General features: G+C 32.9%; 1 protein-coding gene and 3 long non-coding RNA genes across 7 annotated transcripts; 2 read left to right on the forward strand and 2 right to left on the reverse strand.

The window, feature by feature from the left end:
* Positions 1–1439: 1439 nt before the first annotated feature.
* LOC132946893 (uncharacterized) lies at positions 1440–5167 on the forward strand. 4 transcript variants are annotated; one of them, XR_009664792.1, is made up of 9 exons: positions 1440–1598; positions 1686–1815; positions 1903–2305; positions 3542–3646; positions 3797–3992; positions 4126–4323; positions 4400–4486; positions 4576–4783; positions 4867–5167. It is a non-coding gene; the product is annotated as an uncharacterized LOC132946893 (long non-coding RNA). The 4 variants fall into 4 exon arrangements; XR_009664790.1 differs by having other exon boundaries at positions 1440–1815; XR_009664791.1 differs by having other exon boundaries at positions 1440–1775; positions 1900–2305.
* A 4792-nt stretch (positions 5168–9959) lies between these two features.
* LOC132946235 (uncharacterized) lies at positions 9960–10511 on the reverse strand. The gene is made up of 3 exons (XR_009664684.1): positions 10287–10511; positions 10147–10227; positions 9960–10069 (listed from the first exon to the last, which is right to left on the reverse strand). It is a non-coding gene; the product is annotated as an uncharacterized LOC132946235 (long non-coding RNA).
* A 1385-nt stretch (positions 10512–11896) lies between these two features.
* Positions 11897–12694, reverse strand: LOC132946170 (uncharacterized). Its single transcript, XR_009664675.1, has 3 exons — positions 12480–12694; positions 12200–12356; positions 11897–12134 (listed from the first exon to the last, which is right to left on the reverse strand). It is a non-coding gene; the product is annotated as an uncharacterized LOC132946170 (long non-coding RNA).
* An 11108-nt stretch (positions 12695–23802) lies between these two features.
* LOC132946585 (uncharacterized) lies at positions 23803–24800 on the forward strand. Its single transcript, XM_061016630.1, has 3 exons — positions 23803–23962; positions 24078–24228; positions 24374–24800. The coding sequence occupies exons 1-3, from the start codon at positions 23803–23805 to the stop codon at positions 24798–24800; spliced, it is 738 nt and encodes a 245-aa protein (XP_060872613.1).
* The last annotated feature ends 1314 nt before the right edge of the window (positions 24801–26114 follow it).

Here is a 26114-nt window from a genome sequence, read left to right on the forward strand (position 1 = left end):
ATGGAGATTTGCGTGCTAGGAACACGGGGACGTCAGCGTAGCTGGACTCGCGGAAACTTACTGTTTCACAGGGTCTGGCGATGCGCGACTTCACCGCGGATGCGGAACGAAGACGCGGCCGAAGGGACAACGCCAGGGCGAAAATTACCGAGAGTCAAGGATCACGCTGTGGTCCGCTGACTTTCGCATTTTCGCCCAGTGGTAATCCCACATCGGCATTTTCGCTCGTCCCCGCCGGTTCCGCAGCACAAAATCTTACTTCGCTCGTTCCGCGTCTTGGTCTTCGCCGTCCGTCGGCCGAGTCGTCACGCCGTTGACCGTCGACGCGCGCGACATCGCGCTTTAGCCGCCGTCCGTCTCCGTCAACCGTAGTCGCTCCCATGGCTGTCTCGGTCTGGCCTCGCCGGCTGGGCAAGGTCGTCAAGCGGCCGAGCAAACGCGCCAGCGAAACTCGTCAACCCGCGGGACAGGTCGGAGAACGTGCAGAGGTGACCAGTGGCCATCAACACTGCATTTCAGCACCAATCGCCATCTCGCATTCTCCCCCCCTTGTTTATTGTGTCTATCCTGTCCGTCGTATTTTTTTTTCATTAAATTTTATTAAATTATTTTAAATTCTTAAATTGTTCAGATATTATTTTTTTTTTTATTTATTAGCATAAACGCATAATATTGTGTCAAATATTTTTTTTTAGCCAATGTGCTATTTTTTTTTCAAAATTGTTCATACATTTTCTTACTTTTTTTTTGTGTATATGTAATAAACATATTTTGATGTGAACAAAAAAAATTTCTTTGTTTTTCGTTTTTTTGAGTGTATAATCAATTGTTACAGATTTAACGACTAAAAAAATCGTTAAAATATATATTTTAAATAAAAAAACTCGTTAGTCGATTATGCAAAGTAATGATCGTGGACATGCAGTATAAACGCTACACTAAAGGCGACGAAAACTGCTGAATAAATCATATAATACCTAACGCATTACACCGGCGGATACGACATAAACGACCAAAACCAATACAAGAATTGTAAATAATAATAATATAATATGTATTATGTAGAACGTGCAAACGTCAATATAGTCGAATAGTTAATACAAAATAATATTTAAAAAAATTTAAAATTGAATTTTACGTAGGTAAAATAATAGTATAATTTTTATATAATATAATAGAGCTGCATGTCGAAATAGTTTTGAACCATTAAACCCATAGGCGCGTGCGCACGGTGCAGCGAATACTGCTTTCGCTGCACCTGACAATTTATTTTGGATTTAGTGGGCTGGTAGATATTTATTTGAAAGGTATACAAAGAGTGAATAATTTTAAACACATTGAGTTTATAAACAAACTAACTCTCCGAGCGTCGCTGGGGGAGACCCCCCCCAACCCCCCGGTGTTGGCCCTGAGTGTTGTCGAAAAAAATCAAATAGCTATTTTTTCGTGTCTAGCAGGTCAGTCACCTCAGTTATCGGGGTAGGCAATCGTCGGATAGCGGACAATGTGGGATGGCCGGGTCACGGCAACAGGTATGCAATCCGACTGCGTCGAATAGCGGAAAGCGTTCATTACTGTCACCGAAAACGCAAATTTAAGTAATAAATTCCGTGAAAAAAAATTCAAAACATTTCGGGCGTCCATGCAAATTATACAGCCGCAATATATTTTTGGTTGCCTAGCAGGTCAGTCACCTCGAATGAAGTTTGCCGAAGTAATAAGGGCCTACTTCGTCGGATAGAGGACAACGTCTGACTTCTATGACACGGCAACAGGTATACAATGGTCATTACTGCTGCAGAAAACGCATATTAAGTAATAAATTACGTGAAAAAAAAATGTAAAACATTTCGGGCGTCCATGCAAATCATATAGCCACCGTATTTTTTGGGTGTCCAGCAGGTCAGTCACCTCAGTTATTCGGATAGGCAATCCGACTTCGTCAGATAGCGAACAATGTGCGACGGCCAGGCCACGTTGTCAGGTATGCAATCTGACTGCGTCGAATCGCGGACAGCGTTCATTACTGTCACTGAAAACCCAAAATTAAGTAATAAATTACGTGAAAAAAATTCATAAAATTTCGAGCGCATATACTCAAGCCTGTATATAGTAATAGTGACACTACAAAGGCAATCTCCTCGATGTCAATCGGCCTGAGACTCGTCGATGTCAATGTACGGCCGCGCGCAGCCTATAAATTTGGCAGGGAACGCGAATACAATCCGAACGGGGTCGTACGAAATCCGTAATGGTGGTGAAACTCAAATTTTCGTTAAATAGACGGCAGAAGTGATAGCAAAAGGTAAATAATGAAAATACTAAAACACGAAAAAAAAATTCGGTTTTACACGACCGCCGCAAATTAACGACAATCCCGTCGGCCGGCATCGAAACCACGAGCCGCATGTCATCCGCGTCAACGCCTTACCTACCTACCTACCTATACTGAGTTGATAACTAGAGTCAGATCTATGACTCTTAAATCGTTTCGCCGTCCCGGCGAATTACGAACGTGGTTCGTAAAAACCTAACCTAACCTAACCTAACGGGGAGGGCAGACGTATTGAAAAGGGCTCGAATTTTCGAAAAAAAACCGCGCGATGGCAGCGCTCGGTTCGCACGTAATCTCCGCCGCAGCGTGCCCGACAGGAAAAAAGTACGGCCGCGCGCGGCTTGTAAATTTAGCGCGGAACGCCAATAAGGTCCGAGCATGGACGCGGAAAGTCCTCGGACGGAATAAAGACGAAAGATCTGTTTTCAATTTTCAATGCTTAGCTATAAAAGTTGAACATTTCATAAATTTTGAACTACAAAATAATTATTAAATTATAAATTTGATAAATTTTGTCAACATTTGAACTTTAAATGCTTATAAAAAAAATTGTGTTTAGGTATGGATTTTTCATATTTTTCATCTGATTTTTCAAATAATATACTTTGAGCCTTATATTACATTTTCACGCTTTTTTACCCAACAAATAAAATTTTATTAATATTTATAGAAAAAAAAACTAAAAAAATTGAAAACTAACAATGTCCGTGAACAGCTCAAAAAGAGACAAATTATTTTTAAATTTTTATCGTGTATAGAAAATGATAATACAAACATTCTTTTTTTTTGATGAAGGTAGACAAACTTATGAGTAAACTTATATTACATTTTCAAATCTTAGATTTAAAAAGAAAAATTTTTATGAATTCTCAACTCAAATTAATTTGCTAATTTTTGTGATTTTACCGTATTTTGTCAAAATTTGAACTTTAAATGCTTATAAATAAAAACTGTGACAAAGGATTTTTAATTATTTTATAGAAATAATTTATAGAAAAAAAAACTTAAAAATATGGAAACTGAAAATGTCCGTAAACAGCTCAAAATAAGTCAAAATATTTGGAAAATGTAATGGTGTATAGAAAATGCTAATATAAACATTCAGTCAAAATTTAATGTACAAAAAAAAAATAAAAATACACACATCATTGTAAAATCAATACATTCATCACTTCGCTCAGAATCTAATATTGCTTAATTCTGCAGGTATTTTAAAACTGTTAATGAGTTTCAACATCCTCACGTTCCCCTACACCGGATGCAAAGTCAAATGAATTCAGTCATTGTTTGATGGGCACTTATAAGAAAGCTGTAAGTCATAAGTTTTCTGAGTCATGGACCCCTTTGTAGAATAAACCTTCATACTAGAGACCATCCTCCCCCCCCCTTTCCCAACCAATAAAAAAAAATAAATATATTTATGTATACATTTTATTTTTATTATTGGATCTTTTCCGTTAGACATATAAAATCAAGGTCGTTATTGAGAGAAGATATACGGCAGTTACCCTTTGACCAACTTGAGGTGGTGTTGCATAGCAAGTCGAGGGATATTTTCGATTTTTTTTGTCCGAATGCAGCGCAGCGAGCGAGTGGCAACGTGGGCATCACTGACGTCCACCAAAACTTTACGGGGTGTCCCGTAAAGTAGAAAATGGTAAACGTATAACGAAACGATCCTAATTATTTTTTAATGATAACATTGAGAGTTAATACAATAATACATTATTAAATAATTATGAAATAGTAATAATCACCTTGTTTCATAGTTTATAATTATTTATGTATAGGTACACGTTTCAATGTGACATATTATTTTGCTGTTGTTTTGATTGCAATATTGCCTTTAAATCTGGGAAAATATTGGACAGAATAACTAGCATATCGTCCTTAACACGTGGACGGACAGTAACTAGACAACTACCATAGCAGTCATACTAATTGAAGTAGTAATATGACCATAAAAAATTTTCTTATACACAGTATAGGTATATCATCCTTTTGAAATAATTAAATTAGGTACTTCACTGAGCATACGATATGATGGTAAATCGTAATTTGCAGATGACACGTCTCAAGTATTTATCATTAGCGGATATATTTTATGTTATGACATTTAAACATTTAAACATAATATACCTATTTTATCAGGTAGTTTGATTTTAAACACGAAATTCAAAATTGAATTATTAGCTCTTCTTTTCCACTGTAAATTGCTAAATATACCTATTTTATTATAGTTCCACGCACTCATATGTTTCAATAGCGTCTCTGCCGAGCTACATGTTCGGAAGACGGGTTTTTCGGCGGGTACATCACTCGCCGATGACGAGCTTTCATCATCAATATCCCGGTCCTCAAACTTACTATAGATTTTCCAACTTTTTGCGGATATATTTTATGTTATGACATTTAAACAACTTAAACATAATATACCTATTTTATCAGGTAGTTTGATTTTAAACACGAAATTCAAAATTGAATTATTATATCTATTAAACTGATCGGAAAATATTTTAAACGTGATTTAGGTACCAGTACGGAATGTCGATTATTGCGATAAAAGTATGGATAAAGTAATTTCCTGGGATTGTGATCCGGCGTCCAATGTCTCTTACGATTGGAGTAAGATGGATAAATAATTTCCAAAATCGTAATTTCCAAAATCGTAATCGGCAGAACCTGATGTTTGTTATCCTTATGGACGTAATAATTCTCTTTTTTATATTGTTTTATTTATATTGTTTATATTGCATTTTGTATATTGTATTATATTTTGTATTGTATCATATTTTGTATTGTATCGTATTTTGTATTGTATTATATTTTGTATCGTATTAAAATTTGTATTATATTGTTACATTAATTGTATAAAAATATATTGAATTTGTTAAAAAAAAAAAACATGTACATTTTTTTCTAATGTGGCAATATGGTAAAAATGCAATAAAAACCCATTCTGTTGTAAAATAGGTGTGGAGACGTGTAACGTGTACGTACTTTTGTCATTAATAGTAGGTGTAGGTACCTACTTCACTGTGATACACGTGTAAAATTTGAATTCAGTGATTTATCAATCATTGCATAATGCAACGTTTCTCAAACTGTTGGTCGCGTCCCACTGGTGGGTCGTCAGTCAATTTTTGGTGGGTTGTGAAATATTTTTTGAATTATATGGATTTCAAGAAATTTATGTTAAATTAATATTAAGTATACTTATTAAATATACTTATATTATTATAGTAATATAGTACCAAAAATTACGTGGGTAACAAATAATAATTCGTCGTTTATTTATTTATTACGACGGGTATATTACGCCTCATTATTAAAAGTACATTATTTTGTAAAAATATATTGATTATAATTTATAAACCTATGAAATAATAAATACCCAATAAAAGTAATAAACAATAAATACTTTTTGAAAAGTTGAACCACGAGGGTCGTGAATGATTTTTCGGGGGAAATTTGGGTCGCGGTACAAAAAAGATTGAGAACCACTGGCATAATGCATACGAAAAAAGATTCTGATAAATATTAAAATTTGTTAAATTAATTTAATACTCGCACATGTGCGCGCTCTCACTCACTCGCCGACCGGACAAAGAGCAGCGCCTATAATAGATAATAATCGAGATAATAAAATTATAATATATTATTTTAAATTGTTTATTACAATAATAATAATTGTACACCGCGATGCCGTCGAAGCACTCGCACGCGTATTTTCTTTGTCTACGGTACAACCCGCGTCGACGTCTCCCGCGGTCACTCGCTCGCAGTATATAATATTATCTTATATAGTATAATCGCTGTGTCATTTACACCATTCGCACCATTTACACCATTTTTTATGCGCACCACCAAGTATAATATTATACTATTGTCTGTGCCGCGGAGAACGACGCCTCTTCGCCATTCCCCATTCCGACACCGACACCGCTTCTGCCGTTTATAGGTATTTGTCACGCACCACCAACTATCCAGACACGCGACGACGAGTCGTCAGCACACAAGTCGCAAAAATGGACGATCTGAAGGTAAATAATAATAATAATCAATAATATAATAAATTGTAATAAAAAATTTATATTTATCTAATTATATTGGTTACAATTAATAACGCATTTATTTTTAAATTTTCGAATCCAAAAGATCGCCGATATTGTCATAAAATGTTTATAATAATATAAATAGGTAATAAAATAAAATGTAATAAAAAATGTTTATTTATTTAGTTATCTAGTTAACCTGATTACAGTTATAATAATAACATGCACTTTAAATTTTTCGAATTCAAAAGATCGTCGATATAATAATATAATATATAGCCGTGATAACCTTTCAATCATTCTGAACTCTGACGAAAAGACATTAAAACAGTGTAATTGTCTAAATATGTGAGAAAAAAATGTAATATTTGTGAAATATGTAAAAACATGTATTTATGACAAAATATGTAAAAATATGTAAAATCAAATATAGCCCTAGTTATTACTTATTACAATAATTTATTGTCTATCATTATTTTTATATTTTATATATTTTTTGGCATATACTTATAAGGACAATTATTATTACAAAACTATGGTTTTTTGTTTAATAATAATCTGTATATTATATTAATTGTATACTGTGTATTCTGTTACTTGATTTTTTTTCGCTGTTTACATGAAGTGTAATGAATTCAATTTTATCTGTTTTATTTTCTTGGTGGAGTTAACACTGAAAAAAGTGGCGGAGTTTACATGCACCAGTTGCAATATCCATCGATTTTAGCTCATCCGATTTCTATAATCTAATGATTACCTACGAATTACGATTGAGACACCATATACACCCCAAATTCATTATGGTGTATATAAGTAACACAACCCCTCGAAAACAAATCCTCGATGCGCCACTGGTTGAGTTGTATTTAAAAAATTATAAGTTTATCACTAATATCGAGTAATAGGTCTAGTATTATAGGTAGGGAGGTATAAAATTGGTATATTTCGGTATTATATAGCGGTTGATTCTCTGGTCGACTTGCAGAGTAGTTATTCTCTTAGTCGGAAAATTATATTAATAATTACAAAAAATATTTAAGTTCAACATCTTCAACTATGAATCAATAGAAAGGTGTTTTTATTATTATTATTATGTTTCTTGACGGAAAAAACTCCATTTACAAAACACAATATTGGTATACAAAATTGTGTAATGACTCGGATACAATAGAATTCAGTACGAATAATATAAAACTCACATTCAATTGTATAGGTAACAAAAAAAATATTATGAAGTACATAATTTTACAGCCATAATAATTAATTATTAACTAAAATCAATATCCATAGTGTTTTCTATAGACATCGGTATATTCGTAGGTGATGATTTTAAGTATGTTTTAGAAACATTATTGACTAAAAAAATTTTTTGATTTCTGGTGGATTTGGTATTAATTCGAAAATGTAATCGTTCCAGTAAATAAGGAATATAGAGTTAATTTTAATTTTGCTTACCTATATCTACTTTTTTTTTTAAACTATAATTTGTTTATTTAACACTGGCTTTCCTAACAATTTAAGAGTTAACTAGGTAATGGATAAAAATATGAAATATTGGAACAAATGCAGTTTAGTTTCTAAACGACTTTTTTCAAAATTTGAGTTTTTAAGTAGCTACATTCTTAACATATTGGTCGAATCGGAAATTACATAATATCATATGCTTAGGTAGGTAGGTACTTTTTATTTAATTGTTGGGTAATAAAGTGATTTAATTTGAAAACAGCCAATGGGAATACGGAAACTATACATTTTAAACTAAATCTGACCGAAAATTTCGATTGCACCATTGTTCTTAACTCATTAAAATACATAGGAAGATTTGTCAAAAAAATGTTGAAAAATCGCTTGGCAGCTAAACTCTATTTATGCCACAAAAAAGTAGTTATACCTTATTAAAATAAAAAGCGGGTAAGTGGATGTCGCTCTGCTGTACAGAAGGTTACAAGTAAGTGGCGTTATAATAGATTATATTAAATTTGAATTCAATGATATTATAATATCATTGTATACGAAAAACGATTCTGAGTGGAGACGGTTTGTCAGTCTGAACATTTTATATTGTAAAAAACATTAATTCATCACAATTTTTATTCGTTTTAATGGTGATCATTGATAAACAAAGCGTTAGAAATTAAAATCCAGTTTTTAGTGGTTTTTCGAAATTTGTTGGTGGTGTTTCCCGTGGCATTAAATTAAATTATCTAGAAAATGGCATTTCTAAAGTACCATCTTTATCCAATTTTCTAAAAGATAGGATCCTATAATATTTTGAATTGAAGCACTCTCTTTCTGGTAAAAATGTTTGTACAGGATAAAAAAAAAATAAATAAATATTCAAACACAATTGAAAAACCTCTATAGCATCCTCGCTCTGCTAAGAATCTAAAAATATAATTTGTATGCAGATATTATATTTACTCGCAAGTACAAATTATATATATATATACACACACATGTAGTCCGCAATCCACTAATAAAAAAATAACCAAGTAGGTATAGGTATCATTATTTATGTACCTACTTACCTATATGTTAAATTGTATATAGAAATTTAAAATCAATTCTTCTTGGTTTTTAAGTGACTTATAGTTAGATAGTTGGATTTTTATTTTATAATATGACTTACGCTTCAAGGGCATGCATTTAAAATTATTACTAAACTTGACTTAAGATATTAAGACCATTTTAAAATTATTTGCGTTAGATTCTCAATTCTTAACTAGACATACGTGTTTTTTTTCAGGATCACCCAAAACCATAGGGCTGTAGGTGGTCATTATTTTATGCTATTGATTATTTAGTTTGAACTATACTGCCATGTACTACTGCCCCGTAATAACGTCCAATATGGCTTTTAAAAGTTTCTGAAGAATTTTTTTTTTACAGTTAATATAATATGTTATTAATTAATTGATTCATATATTGCCATATTATATATTATTATATTATATAATATTTTGTTATATATTTATTATAATAATAAAAAAATTGACAGTTATTAAATATTGAATTTTATAAATTTTAATTAATTTTCATATATTGACATTTTCTGTTGCCACATTCAGATGCAAACTGCATGCTTCTTGACAAGAAAACTTCATCACAAGACTATTCCATGTCTGTACATCACTTTTGTAAGGAGTAACTGAGTTTCTGCACTGCATTAAATTAAAAGTTAAATAGGTGTAAGTAATATGCATAAAATAGGTTTGTAAATATAATGTTATCTGCTGTAAAAACTTTTAACTTCAGTCTTTGAGGTTGGCTGGGAGTTTGTTCTAATATTTGCCAAAGCTTCGAGTGTATTGTTGTCAAAAAGATTTTTTAAATTATCCAGGAAAATTTTGTAATTTTGTAGTGTGTCTAAAATTTTGTCCTGGAGGTATGGAGTATTTGTTTGAAATTGAATGCCTAATATAGTTTTATCGCCTCATCCATCGTAAATATTTTTTTAGTTAGCACACTGTTTCATCTATTTTAATTTCTGTTGTTGATATAATTTTTTCTGTTCTGTAAATGTTGTGGTTAGTTAAATTGTTGGTTTGAGTGTACACTTTATGCCATGTATATACCACATTTTCTTTATTAATGTTTGACATCAAGTCTACTTGAATTGCCAATTAATTTTTTTTCCAATATTATACTTTTTGTATGTCTGATAATGTTGTTTGTATACCTGTAATCAGAACATTTGTAAATAGTTAACTACTGTGTCTTGTATGTAATTATTTTGTATTACTATTTTATACTTACACTATCAGGAATAATTTAATAATTTTTATGTACTAACGCACTGAACCCCGGACTAAATTTCCTACCCTATTATCTTGTAATCTGAAAAAAAACATATTTTATATTATTATTTTTTTTTTTTTTATATTATAACTGTTTACTTTGGATCTACATAATCTTGTGGTTTGAGTTTAATTGCCTCATAAAATATTTGATGGTTAATTACAACATCAATATTATTTTTTAAGTCAAGGGCTAAATATAATAATAATTTATCCGTAATCAATTTTGTTCTATAGTTTCCTCAATAGGTAAAATTGCATAACAGCCATTTGTTGTAAAATTAATTTTGACCTTTTGACATAAACTTTTTTCGTTGTAGTTTCTGGCACCTAAAGAAATGTAATTAATTAGTTAAGATAATGTAAATAATAGTTTAGTAGTTAAGAGGACTCTTAATGTTATAATATAAGATTGACAACTTGCATTGGTAGTTTCAGCTCAAACAGTTTAATTTTCTGCCATTAAGTAAATTAATAACATATTTTTTTGTTTGTATTTTCGATATATTCCTTTTACTGAACTTAAGTTTGTAAAAATCATTCATTACATTTTGTAGTGTCATTTAATTTAAAAATAGATCATTCAGTGTTTCATTCATAATGTGTTTGTTCTCCGTAGAGCTGTTGAGGAAGTTTCATAAAAGCCATCCACATGCCACTCAATACAATTGTAGTTGTTGGACAACAAATCCTCCAGGTGTTGGAAATTATGCCCATAACTCTGGAGCAACGTGTCTAACAGCGAAATATGAATGTATGAATAACCTTTATCTGCTAATATCCTTATGCCTTCTGATATAATTTCAATACCTGTGGTCTGTTAAAAAAAGAAAAATGATATTATGATCAATATGTTTTTTTGTAGATGTTTATGTTTTAAACATAAAAACCCTGGTCTGAACACCAAATATGTGTCTAAAACCGGGGATGATCGAGGGAGTTGGGGTTAAAATTATATATTACCAAGTAAATCTAGTTTTTATCCATATTGTGACATGTAAGTTTTGAAGATATTTCTTTGAGAATTTTTGATAATAATCCACTTTGTTTCATCGTTCAAATGGTGATAAAATACTTTGAATGCAATTTACCTTTTGGGGAATTCGTGATATCTTTGAGGGGATGTCAGCGCAGTATTTGTTTTCTCTCTTTGGCCCACGCGCAACATAGACAAAACGCATTTACGAAAAATCATTTTTTCTATGTTTTTAGATAATCTTAGAGTAAAATTACCTATAACAAAAAAGATAGAGAATAATATTTTTAAGAGAATAACATATCGATTTGTCGAAATATTGTACCAAAACAATTTAAACATAATTTAAATTTACAACATTTTTTGTTTATTTTGAAAGTCAAATACAAAGTCAAATAACAATAAAATATAAAATCGATAAGTCATTCCCTCGAAAATATTATTCTCTATCTTTTTTATAATAGATGATTTTACTCTAAGATTACTTAAAAACATAGAAAAATGATTCTGCGTTAATGCGATTTGTACATGTTGCGCGTGGACCAGAGAGAGAAAACAAATAGTGCGCTGACATCCTCTTAACAAAATGTATATCCTATAATAAATCACAATATAAATTTATTTATTTAATAGATATATTATTAGGGAACTAATAAAGAACTTTAAAGACTTATATCACCTTGATTTCAGGAAGAAATGTTCTATCAATTGCATTGGCTATAGAATACTATAAAACTGTCATTGCAAAGCCATTTTTGATTATACACAAATAATATCTCTACTAACATATTTCTACAACTTTTGATTAAAACATTACTGTTTGTAAAGTAATCTCATTACTCATATTAGGATTATTGAAATAGTGTTTTTTTGAAATATTATCGTTTGACCAGGAATGTTTTGAATAATAGGTATCTTGTTCAATATTAGAGGTTCCTTATTCAGTGTATACTTAGTGTCAATTTGTGTACCTAAAAATATTAAAGTGAAACATTTAGATTAACATGTATTACATTTATTTTTAAATTTTACCTACGTAAGATGTGTATACTGAATACTGATTCTAAATTCTATTCTATAAGCAAATTCATCAACTTTTCATTGTAATAAAATTCTGGAAAAAAACTTGGAAGATATGGAGTTGTGTAGTTTTGAGATGAATTTACTTCACGTTTTCACTTCATGTTAATGCACTAAAATCGGTTATAAATGTTTGAATATTATAATTAATGTATGTATATAAATAATTATTTAGGATACAAGTGACGGGGAAGACAGCATAGAATAATTTAACTATTTTATGTAAGTATACCTACTTTGTATTGACCCATTATCATATTTTCTTCTTTTTTTTTATAAAAAACTATTGTCCATGGTATAGACCTAAAATAAGTACTAAAATTAAGTTAACATAATAGGTAACTATATAATATTAAGTTAAGAATATAGTAAATGATTAATGTTTGTTATTTCTACAAAACTAAAATAACGTTATAAAACTTGGGACACACATTTGTCATTCAGGGGACACACTTCAATTTTCAGGGGACACAAATAGTGTGTTGGGGGGCACAGTATTTTAGCCCCTGCAGTGAGTATTACTGTATACAGGCTGTAAAGCAAATAATATTGATTATATAGGTAAATAATCTATAGTATTTGTGTCACACTTACAATTGTGTGAAGTGTATACCAATATACCATAGTCCATAGACATGATAATATCAAAGTATTAATTATAATATATATTATAACATTAATTATAGTACCTATTTATTAATTATTATCAATAAATAATATAAATATTAAAATATGTTAAATTAATTTAATAGTCGCACACGCGCGCGCACTCACTCGCCGACCGGACAAAGAGCAGCGGCCTTACATTTTTGCAAAATCAAACAAGCAAAATTACAAAATAATCTCTTAAATTCATTACTTTTTTTTTAAATACAGCTTGTTTATTTATTTTTTAACTACATAGGTATAAATATTTTACCATAAAAAACATTTATTGAAGATCCACAAACTGTTATCACAGACCAATGGAACAGAACATAGTAGAACTATTGTAGATACATTTTCTGAGCCTCGGTTTATCTATAATTGAATAATTTCAACTTATTTCTATCCTCGAGTTCAGAAAATGTATTGTTGAATTTCTATAGTCTAGTTCCAAATACTTAAGACACTATTAAAATAAATCTGAAAAGTCTCGGCCTACTGGGCACGGCTGCTTGGAAAATTTGAAAGTGAGTGCAGGTTATCATTGAGCTATGCAACGCGTTTGTCGTTCATATTTTTGTTTTATTTTTTATTTTTCCATAATCGTTGCCGTCACTTAATTTCGTTGATGCGTCCGCCGCAAATTTGGTTTCGTACTATCGTGGATATTGGTTGGTTTTTTTTACAATATTTGTTGTATTATTATACTACGTAATTTGTCTTTATGTCAGACGATTTAATCGATTACATTTTAAATTATGGAATAATAAATTACACATGTGAGTTTTAGTATTATAAGTTTGAAAAATATTTTATATATACATTTTAAATATATTTTATATTGTTTCTAGTTTTTAAGCACAATATAATATTTTTGACAGTATAGATAAAATAAATTAATAAAATAGAGGGAGGCGTAGCGCCATTGTTTTTCAACGTCTACTCGATCTAAAATACTCTAACTTCACCACTGTTGATACAACTAGGTATTTCAAATAACAAAATGGGTATATTATGTGATAAATTAAAAACTTGGAATTTATAGAGTTTAATGTATCTTATAATAATTGTTTAAATTAATTATCAACTTAACTAAAAAATGATGGTCTGGATATCTCTAAAGATGGTAGAACTTTGATGAAAACACGCCTAAAAAGCATAACACTTCATGGGAAACAAAAACAAATCATATTATTGATGGAAATTCGTTAAATAGAATTAAATAAATGTGGTTCTAATTTGGTATAGTTCACAAAATTATTTTGATAAACAGAAAATATTGTTAGTTAAATGAAAGTTTTATTGTAGGCGTATAATGCAAATAAATAAAAATGCAATTGGGTAAATAAGTAAATTCCAGATATTTTTGCGTATAGTTTAAATATAACGATACTTATTTTAAACAATTATCTGTGTAATAATAATAAAATAATAAAAATACGATCAAAACTGTTTATATTTTTGATGGTTGAAAATGAAAAAAAACTCGTAGCCAGGGTGATAGCTCGGGTGACACTTTGTCTCTACGTACAATATAATATTCAAATAGTTACCATTCAGTTAAATCTTAATTACAGAATCGTTATTGCATCCGTTTATAAATCCTATCTAAATCGATTTCATCGCATTTATAATAGTAAGTAAAATACAACGACCGATCTTTGAATTATGTCTGAATACCCGTCGTAATAAATAAATAAACGACGAATTATTATTTGTTACCCACGTAATTTTTGGTACTATATTACTATAATAATATAAGTATATTTAATAAGTATATTTAATATTAATTTAACATAAATTTCTTGAAATCCATATAATTCAAAAAATATTTCACAACCCACCAAAAATTGACTGACGACTCACCAGTGGAACGCGGCCAACAGTTTGAGAAACGTTGCATTATGCAATGATTGATAAATCACTGAATTAAAATTTTACACGTGTATCACAGTGAAGTAGGTACCTACACCTACTATTAATGACAAAAGTACATACTCGCTACACGTCTCCACACCTATTTTACAACAAAATGGTTTTTTATTGCATTTTTACCATATTACCACATTACAAACAAATTTACATACAATACAAAATATAATACAATACAAAATACGATACAATACAAAATATGATACAATACAAAATATAATACAATATACACAATGCAATATAAACAATAACATAAACAATATAAACAATATAAACAATACAATATAAAAAAGAGAATTATTACGTCCATAAGGATAACAAACATCAGGTTCTGCCGATTATGATTTTGGAAATTACGATTTTGGAAACTATTTATCCATCTTACTCCAATCGTAAGTGACATTGGACGCCGGATCACAATCCCAGGAAATTACTTTATCCATACTTTTATCGCAATAATCGACATTCCGTACTGGTACCTAAATCACGTTTAAAATATTTTCCGATCAGTTTAATAGATATAATAATTCAATTTTGAATTTCGTGTTTAAAATCAAACTACCTGATAAAATAGTTGTTTAAATGTCATAACATAAAATATATCCGCAAAAGTTGGAAAATTCTAACTATAGTAAGTTTGAGGACCGGGATATTGACGATGAAAGCTCGTCATCGGCGAGTGATGTACCCGCCGAAAAACCCGTCTTCCGAACATATGTAGCTCGGCAGAGACGCTATTGAAACATATGAGTGCGTGGAACTATAATAAAATAGGTATATTTAGCTATTTACAGTGGAAAAGAAGAGCATGTTTAAATGTTTAAATGTCATAACATAAAATATATCCGCTAATGATAAATACTTGAGACGTGTCATCTGCAAATTACGATTTACCATCATATCGTATACTCAGTGAAGTACCTAATTTAATTATTTCAAAAGGATGATATACCTATACTGTGTATAAGAAAATTTTTTATGGTCATATTACTACTTCAATTAGTATGACTGCTATGGTAGTTGTCTAGTTACTGTCCGTCAACGTGTTAAGGACGATATGCTAGTTGTTCTGTCCAATATTTTCCCAGATTTAAAGCCAATATTGCAATCAAAACAACAGCAAAATAATATATCACATTGAAACGTGTATACATAAATAATTATAAACTATGAAACAAGGTGATTATTACTATTTCATAGTTATTTAATAATGTATTATTGTATTAACTCTCAATGTTATCATTAAAAAATAATTAGGATCGTTTCGTTATACGTTTACCATTTTCTACTTTACGGGACACCCCGTAAAGTTTTGGTGGACGTCAGTGATGCCCACGTTGCCACTCGCTCGCTGCGCTGCATTCGGACAAAAAAATCGAAAATATCTCTCGACTATTGCTATGCAACACTACCTCAAGTTGGTCAAAGGGTAATTGCCGTATATCTTCTCTCAATAACGACCTTAATTTTATATGTCTAACGGAAAAGATCCAATAATAAAAATAAAATGTATACATAAATATATTTATTTTTTTTATTGGTTGGGGAAGGGGGGGGGAGGATAGTCTATGATCATACTTTATTCTTTACTAGCTGATCCCGCTGGCACTTCGTTGCCCGTTAAATGTACCAATTGTATAAGACTCAAACTTTGTTCAATTCGTTATTTAATATTCGGTGTATGGTGTATGGTGTTCACGATTTATCCTAACTTTTCTGTTGCCAGGAATAAAAATTCTGATTCGCAGCTGTATTTTATCAGGTAGGCAATCTACATGCGGTAGATCGCGGACCCCGTGCTGTTTGTACGTAAGTGTAAGATTTAACTCTAAAGTATAAAAATTGTACCAAGTTTGTCATTTTTACTTAATTCCACCCACGGAGGATTAATATAATCAATTAATACAAAAGCCTAACGCAACCGTTCTAAAATCCGATGAATAAAAAAAAAAAACAAATTTAACACTTTTTAAATTAGCCTATCTTCTTTACAGAGGTCTAATCTACACACGACCATTCATTTTTATCTATACTAACAACTCTCAGCATGCCTACCCCCACTACTACTCCTGTTGGAAAAGCCTGTGTGCTTCGCGCGTCGTCGATTATGGCAAGCGTTATAATAGAATTATTAACGGCACATGCCACCGTATTATTTTAAAATCGAAATTAATAATATAATGTGTTATCGATAAAGTGTTGAGTATCCGAGACATATCTATATATCTGCTCTATATATATAGCTGATCCCGTGCACTTCGTTGCCCGTTAAATGTACCAACTCTATATGACTCAAACTTTGTTCAATTCGTTATTTAATATTCGGTGTATGGTGTTCGAAATGTATCTTATCTTTCTGTTTCCTGGAATAAAAATTCTGATTCGCAGCAGTTTATTGTCAGGTAGGCAATTTACCTGTGGTAGGTCGCGGACCCAGTGCTGTTTGTACGTAAGTGTAGGATTTAACTCTAAATTATCGAAGTTATACCAAGTTAATTTTGATATTATAATATAATTCGAATTGATGCCAGCTTGTACCTGATCCGCCCGAATAACCAATGGCAACCAATAATAAATAATTACTAATTTCTACTGTAGAGTGTAACCAATGGCAACAATAAATAAAAATAAAATTTCCAATTTCCATCTTGAACCTCAATGTCCCTGTTTGAGCAGCTATTTAAAATGCGAATTTCGAAAAATCCTTTCTTAGTGCGCCTATACATAGTAATAAATACATTTACTGAAAATTTCATATCCATAGCTTCAGCAGTTCCGGCTAGGCGATGATGAATCACCCAGGACAAGTCTTTTTATATATATAGATTCTAAAAAGGGATCCATGACTCAGAAAACTTATGACTTACAGCTTTCTTATAAGTGCCCATCAAACAATGACTGAATTCATTTGACTAAATCTAAATTTGAAAATGTAATATAAGATTACTCATAAGTTTGTCTACCTTTATCAAAAAAAAAAAAATGTCTACATGAAACTTAAATTAAATTTTTATGAGCGTCTGAAATTCATATTTTTATAACATTTGATATTCACTCGATTTCTCGTGTAACGATTTTCTTATTTTGTTGTAATTAAAAAACGAATGACTTTAGATACTTGAAAATTTCACTGAATGTTTGTATTAGCATTTTCTATACACGATAAAAATTTAAAAATAATTTGTCTATTTTTGAGCTGTTTAGGGACATTGTAAGTTTTCAATTTTTTTAGTTTTTTTTCTATAAATATTAATAAAATTTTATTTGTTGGGTAAAAAAGCGTGAAAATGTAATATAAGGCTCCAAGTATATTATTTGAAAAATCAGATGAAAAATATGAAAAATCCATACCTAAACACAATTCTTTTTTATAAGCATTTAAAGTTCAAATTTTAACAAAATTTATCAAATTTATAATTTAATAATTATTTTGTAGTTCAAAATTTATAAAATGTTTAAACTTTTATAGCTAAGCACTGAAAATTGAAAACAGATCTTTCGTCTTTACTCCGTCCGAGGACTTTCCGCGTCCATGCTCCGACCTTATTGGCGTTCCGCGCTAAATTTACAAGCCGCGCGCGGCCGTACTTTTTTCCTGTCGGGCACGCTGCGGCGGAGATTACGTGCAAACAGAGCGCCGCCATCGCGCGGTTTTTTTCGAAAATTCGAGTTTCAGCCCTTTCCGATACGTCTGCCCTCCCCGTCGAAGACGTATTCGCGTTCCTCGCTAAATTATTAGGCAGAAACAAGGCATAAACAGACGGCCAATATCACCGCGGCCGTGTAGGTATTACTATATACAGGCATAAATACATGCGTCGATGGGTTCGTTTTTTTTCGCGAATTTCGCGTATTCGACGGCAGAGCCGGTCGTCCTTTGTCCGACGCAGTCGTGTCGCCCTTTGACGGACGTCTAAACCGCGTTCGTAATTCGCCGGGACGGCGAAACGGTTTAAGAGTCATAGATCTGACTCCAGTTATCAACTCAGTATAGGTAGGTAGGTATGTAAGGCGTTAACGCGGATGACATGCGGCTCGTGGTTTCGATGCCGGCCGACGGGATTGTCGTTAATTTGCATGGACGCCCGAAATGTTTTGAATTTTTTTTCACGGAATTTATTACTTAAATTTGCGTTTTCGGTGACAGTAATGAACGCTTTCCGCGATTCGACGCAGTCGGATTGCATACCTGTTGCCGTGACCCGGCCATCCCACATTGTCCGCTATCCGACGATTGCCTACCCCGATAACTGAGGTGACTGACCTGCTAGACACCAAAAAATAGCTATTTGATTTTTTTTGACAACACTCAGGGCCAACACCGGGGGGTTTGGGGGGGCTCCCCCAGCGACGCTCGGAGAGTTAGTTTGTTTATAAACTCAATGTGTTTAAAATTATTCACTCTATGTATACCTTTCAAATAAATATCTACCAACCCACTAAATCCAAAATAAACTGTCAGGTGCAGCGAAAGCAGTATTCGCTGCACCGTGCGCACGCGCCTATGGGTTTAATGGTTCAAAACTATTTCGACATGCAGCTCTATTATATTATATAAAAATTATACTATTATTTTACCTACGTAAAATTCAATTTTTAATTTTTTTAAATATTATTTTGTATTAACTATTCAACTATATTGACGTTTGCACGTTTGCACGTTCTACATAATACATATTATATTATTATTGTTTACAATTCTTGTATTGGTTTTGGTCGTTTATGTCGTATCCGCCGGTGTAATGCGTTAGGTATTATATGATTTATTCAGCAGTTTTCGTCGCCTTTAGTGTAGCGTTTATACTGCAGGTCCACGATCATTACTTTGCATAATCGACTAACGAGTTTTTTTATTTAAAATATATATTTTAACGATTTTTTTAGTCGTTAAATCTGTAACAATTGATTATACACTCGAAAAAACGAAAAACAAAGAAATTTTTTTTGTTCACATCAAAATATGTTTATTACATATACACAAAAAAAAAGTAAGAAAATGTATGAACAATTTTGAAAAAAAAATAGCACATTGGCTAAAAAAAAATATTTGACACAATATTAGGCGTTTATGCTAATAAATAAAAAAAAAAATAATATCTGAACAATTTAAGAATTTAAAATAATTTAATAAAATTTAAAGAAAAAAAAATACGACGGACAGGATAGACACAATAAACAAGGGGGGGAGAATGCGAGATGGCGATTGGTGCTGAAATGCAGTGTTGATGGCCACTGGTCACCTCTGCACGTTCTCCGACCTGTCCCGCAGGTTGACGAGTTTCGCTGGCGCGTTTGCTCGGCCGCTTGACGACCTTGGCCAGCCGGAGAGGCCAGACCGAGACAGCCATGGGAGCGACTACGGTTGACGGAGACGGACGGCGGCTAAAGCGCGATGTCGCGCGCGTCGAAGGTCAACGGCGTGACGACTCGGCCGACGGACGGCGAAGACCAAGACGCGGAACGAGCGAAGTAAGATTTTGTGCTGCGGAACCGGTGGGGACGAGCGAAACGGCCGATGTGGGATTACCACTGGGCGAAAATGCGAAAGTCAGCGGACCACAGCGCGATCCTTGACTCTCGGTAATTTTCGCCCTGGCGTTGTCCCTTCGGCCGCGTCTTCGTTCCGCATCCGCGGTGAAGTCGCGCACCGCCAGACCCTGTGAAACAGTAAGTTTCCACGAGTCCAGCGCCGCTGACGTCCCCGTGTTCCTAGCACGCAAATCTCCATACCACTCACCCCGTGCCGAAGTCTCCGCCACTGCCGTAGTACCGAGTCGTCATCGCCGTCGTACCGAGCCGGTGTACCGTCGGGCGGAATCGTTGCCCGCGCCGGTACCTCTACTATATAGCCGCCGTGTCGTCGCCGTCTTCCGTCACTGCCGCTCCGCGTGACCGTAACTGCAGCCGGGCGCTCGCCGAGCCGCCAGAGGGTCTCGCGCGTCAACGACGACCGAGTGCGCTACGCCATCGAAACCCGTCGCGCCACGGGTGGTCGGAGTACGTGCGCGTGTGACTTACCGCCGCGCACCGTCCGTGCTCTTTCTCGCATCCTCCCCTCCATTCCGTCGCCGTCATCCTGTCCGTCGTCTTCAGCCCAGGGGCGAGCTGCGGACGGCTTCTCATCGGCGCCAGCACAGACCGCGGAAAAAGCGTCTGACGCCTTTCCACCTCGTACGACGAAGTGGATCACATTTTCCGGGTGTGCTGCCGCCGGGTATCCAGCCGTCCGTACAACTCACCAAAGCTATTCCTCACAGCTATACCCCTGGCCGGCTCGATGTTCTCATCATCCAACACGTCGTCGAGCGGTCCGCCCTCGGGAGTCGGAGTGGGATCGACAGGCCCCGACTCCGAGGACGGTGCGTCCCCACACGACGACGACGCACAAATGTTCGCCTGCAAAACGGAATGGTCGTCTTCTGCTTCCGAAATTTTCGAAACACCTCGACGTTTTCGTCACACTCCTTCCCATCTGCGCCTCCAAGAATCGGATTTTGTCCATCCGACTCCGGGGTCTGATCGTCGCCTCTTGCAGTAGTGCGACCGAATCAATGGCAGACAGAAGAAAAGTCACTAGACGCACGAGGTATTCGTCGCTTTCGTCAGCGTAAGTGGCTTCCATTTTGTTTACTGCGATGTCTTCTAAGGTTTCGAGTAATATGACGTTTGCCGCGTAGCGTGCGATGTTGTAATAGTTAGTTGCCATATTTTATTTTTCGGGTGAAGATAATTTGTACGTGCACGTTCGGATTATTGAGAATTGGTATTGAGCTAAATACAATTAATATTTCAACGCAGAGACCGATCTCCGAGAAAATCTCCTAGACGACGTGTATTACCTACTAGCCAGCTAAATTTTTAACTTTTTTGTATTAAATTTTCAGGTTTTTGACCGTACATCTCCTGTATAATATAATTAGTAATTAATAATTATACAATATATTATGTAAGTTGTAAATATAGGTATTATATTATTAATTATTTAATTTTAACATTTAATATTGGTCATAGGTATTAAATGTTTTGACTCGATTAAGAGCTGAGACGGTCTGTCGGCCTATTATATTTTATATTAAGATTATTGTTGTGTTATTTAATTTCGATGAATTGATATTTTTCTCTAAAATCACTCTAAACCTTTGTATTTGTCATGTTTCGTAGGCATGTTTTTGTTGTCAAATTTAATTTTTCATCCGTAATGTGCTGCCACCTAAGGACGGCGGCGACGTCTACGGTTCCTTTTCCCACCACTACTACAAACGGCGGATTCGGTCACGTCTAGCATGCACGATCTTTATTTAAACTAATCAGATTTCTAGGAATAAATCCCCATTACGATATTACCAAGATATTATGAAATAGTCATAATAATTATTATTGTGATGTTTCCAGTAATTATATTATATAAAACGGATCACTACCTTTTTTCCATAATAATTTGTTTCAATATTAATATCACACTTTTGAGGACTTTTGTTCCACAAAATATTTGTTCTAGATACTCATAAAGGCCTCATATATAGACCCATAAAGGTTTAAGGTTCTACTAGATCCAGTTGATCAAGATCTATCTAAAGAACTTTCTTTATAGACGTCCTTGCTAGAACAGTACATGTTTATCTTATTAATTCATTTTTTTTATAAATCATTGTTCATTTTACATTTTGAAAATACAAATTCTTGGTTCTAAAAGGACTCACAACACAATTTTTTTTTATTTTAGTTTATTGGTGAATTAAGTCCAAATAATGAAAAATGTTTGTTAAAAAACCGAAGTTTAAAAAATTATTATTCAACGAGATAATGAAAATCGATTAAAAGCCACGTGCCATCATAAATCATTCAAGCAAACTCGTTTTTCGTGTTGTCATGTCCTTTAAGTAAAGGGAGTTTATTTCAGCACAGTTTACGACTAACATCGCATAAATATCAAACTTTTGAAAATATAGGGAGTGTTATAAACTAGCAATTGGGTTAATTGCTTAGCTTATAAGTTGCAGGTAGCAAGACCATTGGTAGAGGAATTCTTAGGTAGGTTGATAAATAATTAGACTTTGTTGAAAAGTTTAAGTTGTATATTTAAAATTGTTCTTCATAAAACACTCTTAGTTCAAATTGATAAAATCTTTATACTGTCTCTCGCGAAGGTGCTCGCATGTACAATGGTAAATCACGTCTAATCTACAGGCCATCTCAGGTCTGGTTTTATAATGCCTAGTGCTCTTTTACCTCCCTCCTGGTCGATCTTTATATCCGCGGACCTCACAGGATGTGATTCAAATTATTATCTATGCATTCCCAGGCCTGTCTATTCCAATAATCGTATCCCATTATCATATTCACAATATATGGTATACGCCTTCCGTTAATATTTAGATACTATGCATTATATATGTATATATATAAATTATAAATAATAACTATGTATTATATTCACAATGACTATGATATTGTTCATATTTCTACTGTAGGCTTTTTTATATAGTTGTTCAGAAATGCGTACTATGGTTTAACTAATGTATTCTAAATATTAATTATGTGTGCTCTCCCATCTTGTCGTACATCATCACCCCCTTTCTTATTGTATGTGACTCTGCTCGTGTATGACTAATACTTGATTACTTTCTTAACCTGTTTAGGTGAGGTTGTTCATCCCCATTAGAATGCGATCTCAAGATTGCCTTGCTTTCTCGTTGTATACCTACAGCGTATTTTAATAAGATTTGTGACACTGATTTAAATTACATACTATTCTTTATCTAATCTTTTATGTTATCTAATATACCTTAAAGGTACGGTTTCCCTGCAGCGTCCAGACGCGGCGTCTGGACGCGGCGTCTGACGCCGAGACCCTAGATTATGTATTTTGTGTGTGACTGGTTTCGCTACTCGCGTTTGGCGCGGCGCGTCTTTTCGTTTGACGCGGCGTCCGGCGTCAGTACCGGTCCGGACCAGTGTTGCGTCAAGACGCCCAGCGTCAACATGTCGAAAAAATTTTCATTTTCCTCGACAGAGGACGAAGCTTTGATTACACTCGTGGAAAATAATAAATGTATTTACGATAGTAGCCATAAACATCACAAAGACAATTATGTTAAGGATAATATTTGGAAAAATATATCCGAAGAAGTAGGAAGATCAAGTACGTATTGAAAATATAATTCTTAAATATTTATAACTTATAGTAGTAACTACCATACGAACTTTATTTTAATATTAATTATTTATTCATTGTCCTCCCTCCACCTATTGTTTAGTCGATGACTGTAAAAAACGCTGGAAGAATATTCGAGACACGTACTTGAAGCAGAAAAAGAAGCTTCCGACAGGATCAGCAGCTCCACATAAAAAAACCCGATATACAATGAATTTATCATTTTTGGACACCGTTGAATACGAAAGAAGCCTATGCTCATACTTAAAAGTTATATTATGATATAAAGTTGATTCATAATAATATTTAAAATTATATAAAATATAACAATTAATAATATAAATGTATTATCATAACATTATAGTTAATATTATATTTGAATTATTTTGTCTTCAGTACTATAACAAATATGGGCATAAATGATGCTGATACGTCAAATTCATCTACTACAGACGAAATTGAACCTGAAGACCAACAAATCATACAAAACGACGAAGAACAAACAGAAAATATTATGTCCGATTTGCCATCAAGTTCATATGCAGGAAAACGTGTTCGGTCAAAAGACGATAATATTTCTGTTATTTTAGCCAAACGATCAAAGGAAACGAAGGATACCATACTATGCATTCAAGAACAAAATCAACTGTTGGCTACTAGCATGAAAAACCTGTGTGAAGAGGATGAAATTGATGTATTTTTCAAAAGTGTCGCAATGACGGTTAAAAAAATGCCACAGCAAGCGATCAAAGAAGCTAAACTTAAGATACTTACGTTGATCACTGAAATAGATGACAAATATTCAACTCGTCAAACACTACCGTAAATTTATAGTTTGCGTCCACCATAGCCAACAAAACGACAGAAAAATATTCTTTATAATTAAAAAATAAAGAACCTGAATTACTTGGACATTGGATTCTAACGTGCTTTCCGTCAATAGCGAGTATACAATTAGGAAAGTTCCACTTCTGATAAAATTCATCTGCTTTAGTCTTGAAGTCAACTTTACATGGGTCAGGCAAAAATAGTGGCATTAATTTTTGTTTCATAATTGCTAAAGTTTCTCTCACTATAATGCTAATATAACTGTGGGAAATACGAAAAGAAAATGCCAAAGATTGGAAGGATTCTCCTGTTGCTAGAAACCTAAAAAAAAAATAAAGAAATCGTAATAAATAACTGGTTAACTTATGAAAATAACCAAGGTTAATCCTAATTAAACTGATTAAATTTTTTTTTTAATATAATTTTTTTATAAAAATAATTAATATTTAAATATTTTAGTTTCTGAGCATGAATGTAATAAGGTATTGTATCTGTCATCTCCACATGGGGCATTAATTTACGATTTTAGTAATTTTTTTGTTACTTAATAATATTATTCATAGGTCTTAAGTTTTTAAGTATTATGATATATTTAATACACAGAATGATACTTTCAAAAAATTAATTAAACCTACCCTATTACTAATAGAAGAAAAAATTTAATAGGAATAATACCTATCATATAATATACTTATTAGGTTGTGTATGCTGATAGAGTGTCTTTGCTCAGAATCGTTTTTCGTATACAATGATTTTTTATCATTGAATTTAAATGTACTACTGTCATCTACTACTTATAGGATTGTAAAATATATTTATATTTCTATTATTATATTTCTATTAAAAATAAATATCAAACTTTACCTCAAAGTAAGTGCTAGTTTTTCCTCTGGAGATATTGGCTCAGGTACACGTAATGTCGGTTTCTTTGTTATTTCTTCTTGAACCAAAGATAAAATAAAATTGAACTTTTTACGATTTAGACGAAGAAATTTCCGAAATTTTTCATCGTCGTTAATAAGATGTCCACCAATCAAATTTTTAAAGAATCCTTCAGAGTTCCTCGTGGAAAACAAACTGTTAAAAGGTTTTCTTTTTTTTGGAGTAATGTTCATAAGTAACTCATTTTCCATTTCTTCATCACGAAGTAACAACTCACAAATAATATTATTATTATTAATAATACTGTTCAAAATTAAATTTTGATTCATTTTGAAAAATTAAAAAATCAGAACTTATAAGTGGAAACTACGTGCGGAAGAGACAACGGCGCAGTGGTTATGATTTAATTTTGTAAAATTAAACTAAAAGA

This window comes from Metopolophium dirhodum, chromosome 6, assembly GCF_019925205.1.
Source record: "Metopolophium dirhodum isolate CAU chromosome 6, ASM1992520v1, whole genome shotgun sequence".
In the NCBI taxonomy this organism is placed as follows: Eukaryota; Metazoa; Arthropoda; class Insecta; order Hemiptera; family Aphididae; genus Metopolophium; species Metopolophium dirhodum.

Coding starts and splice junctions, on each gene's coding strand:
- LOC132946585 (XM_061016630.1), top strand. CDS start 23,803: ATGTCGAAAAAATTTTCATTTTCCTCGACAGAGGACGAAGCTTTGATT. Junction 23,963..24,077: donor CGAAGAAGTAGGAAGATCAA/GTACGTATTGAA, acceptor CCTATTGTTTAG/TCGATGACTGTAAAAAACGC. Junction 24,229..24,373: donor GTTGAATACGAAAGAAGCCT/ATGCTCATACTT, acceptor TGTCTTCAGTAC/TATAACAAATATGGGCATAA.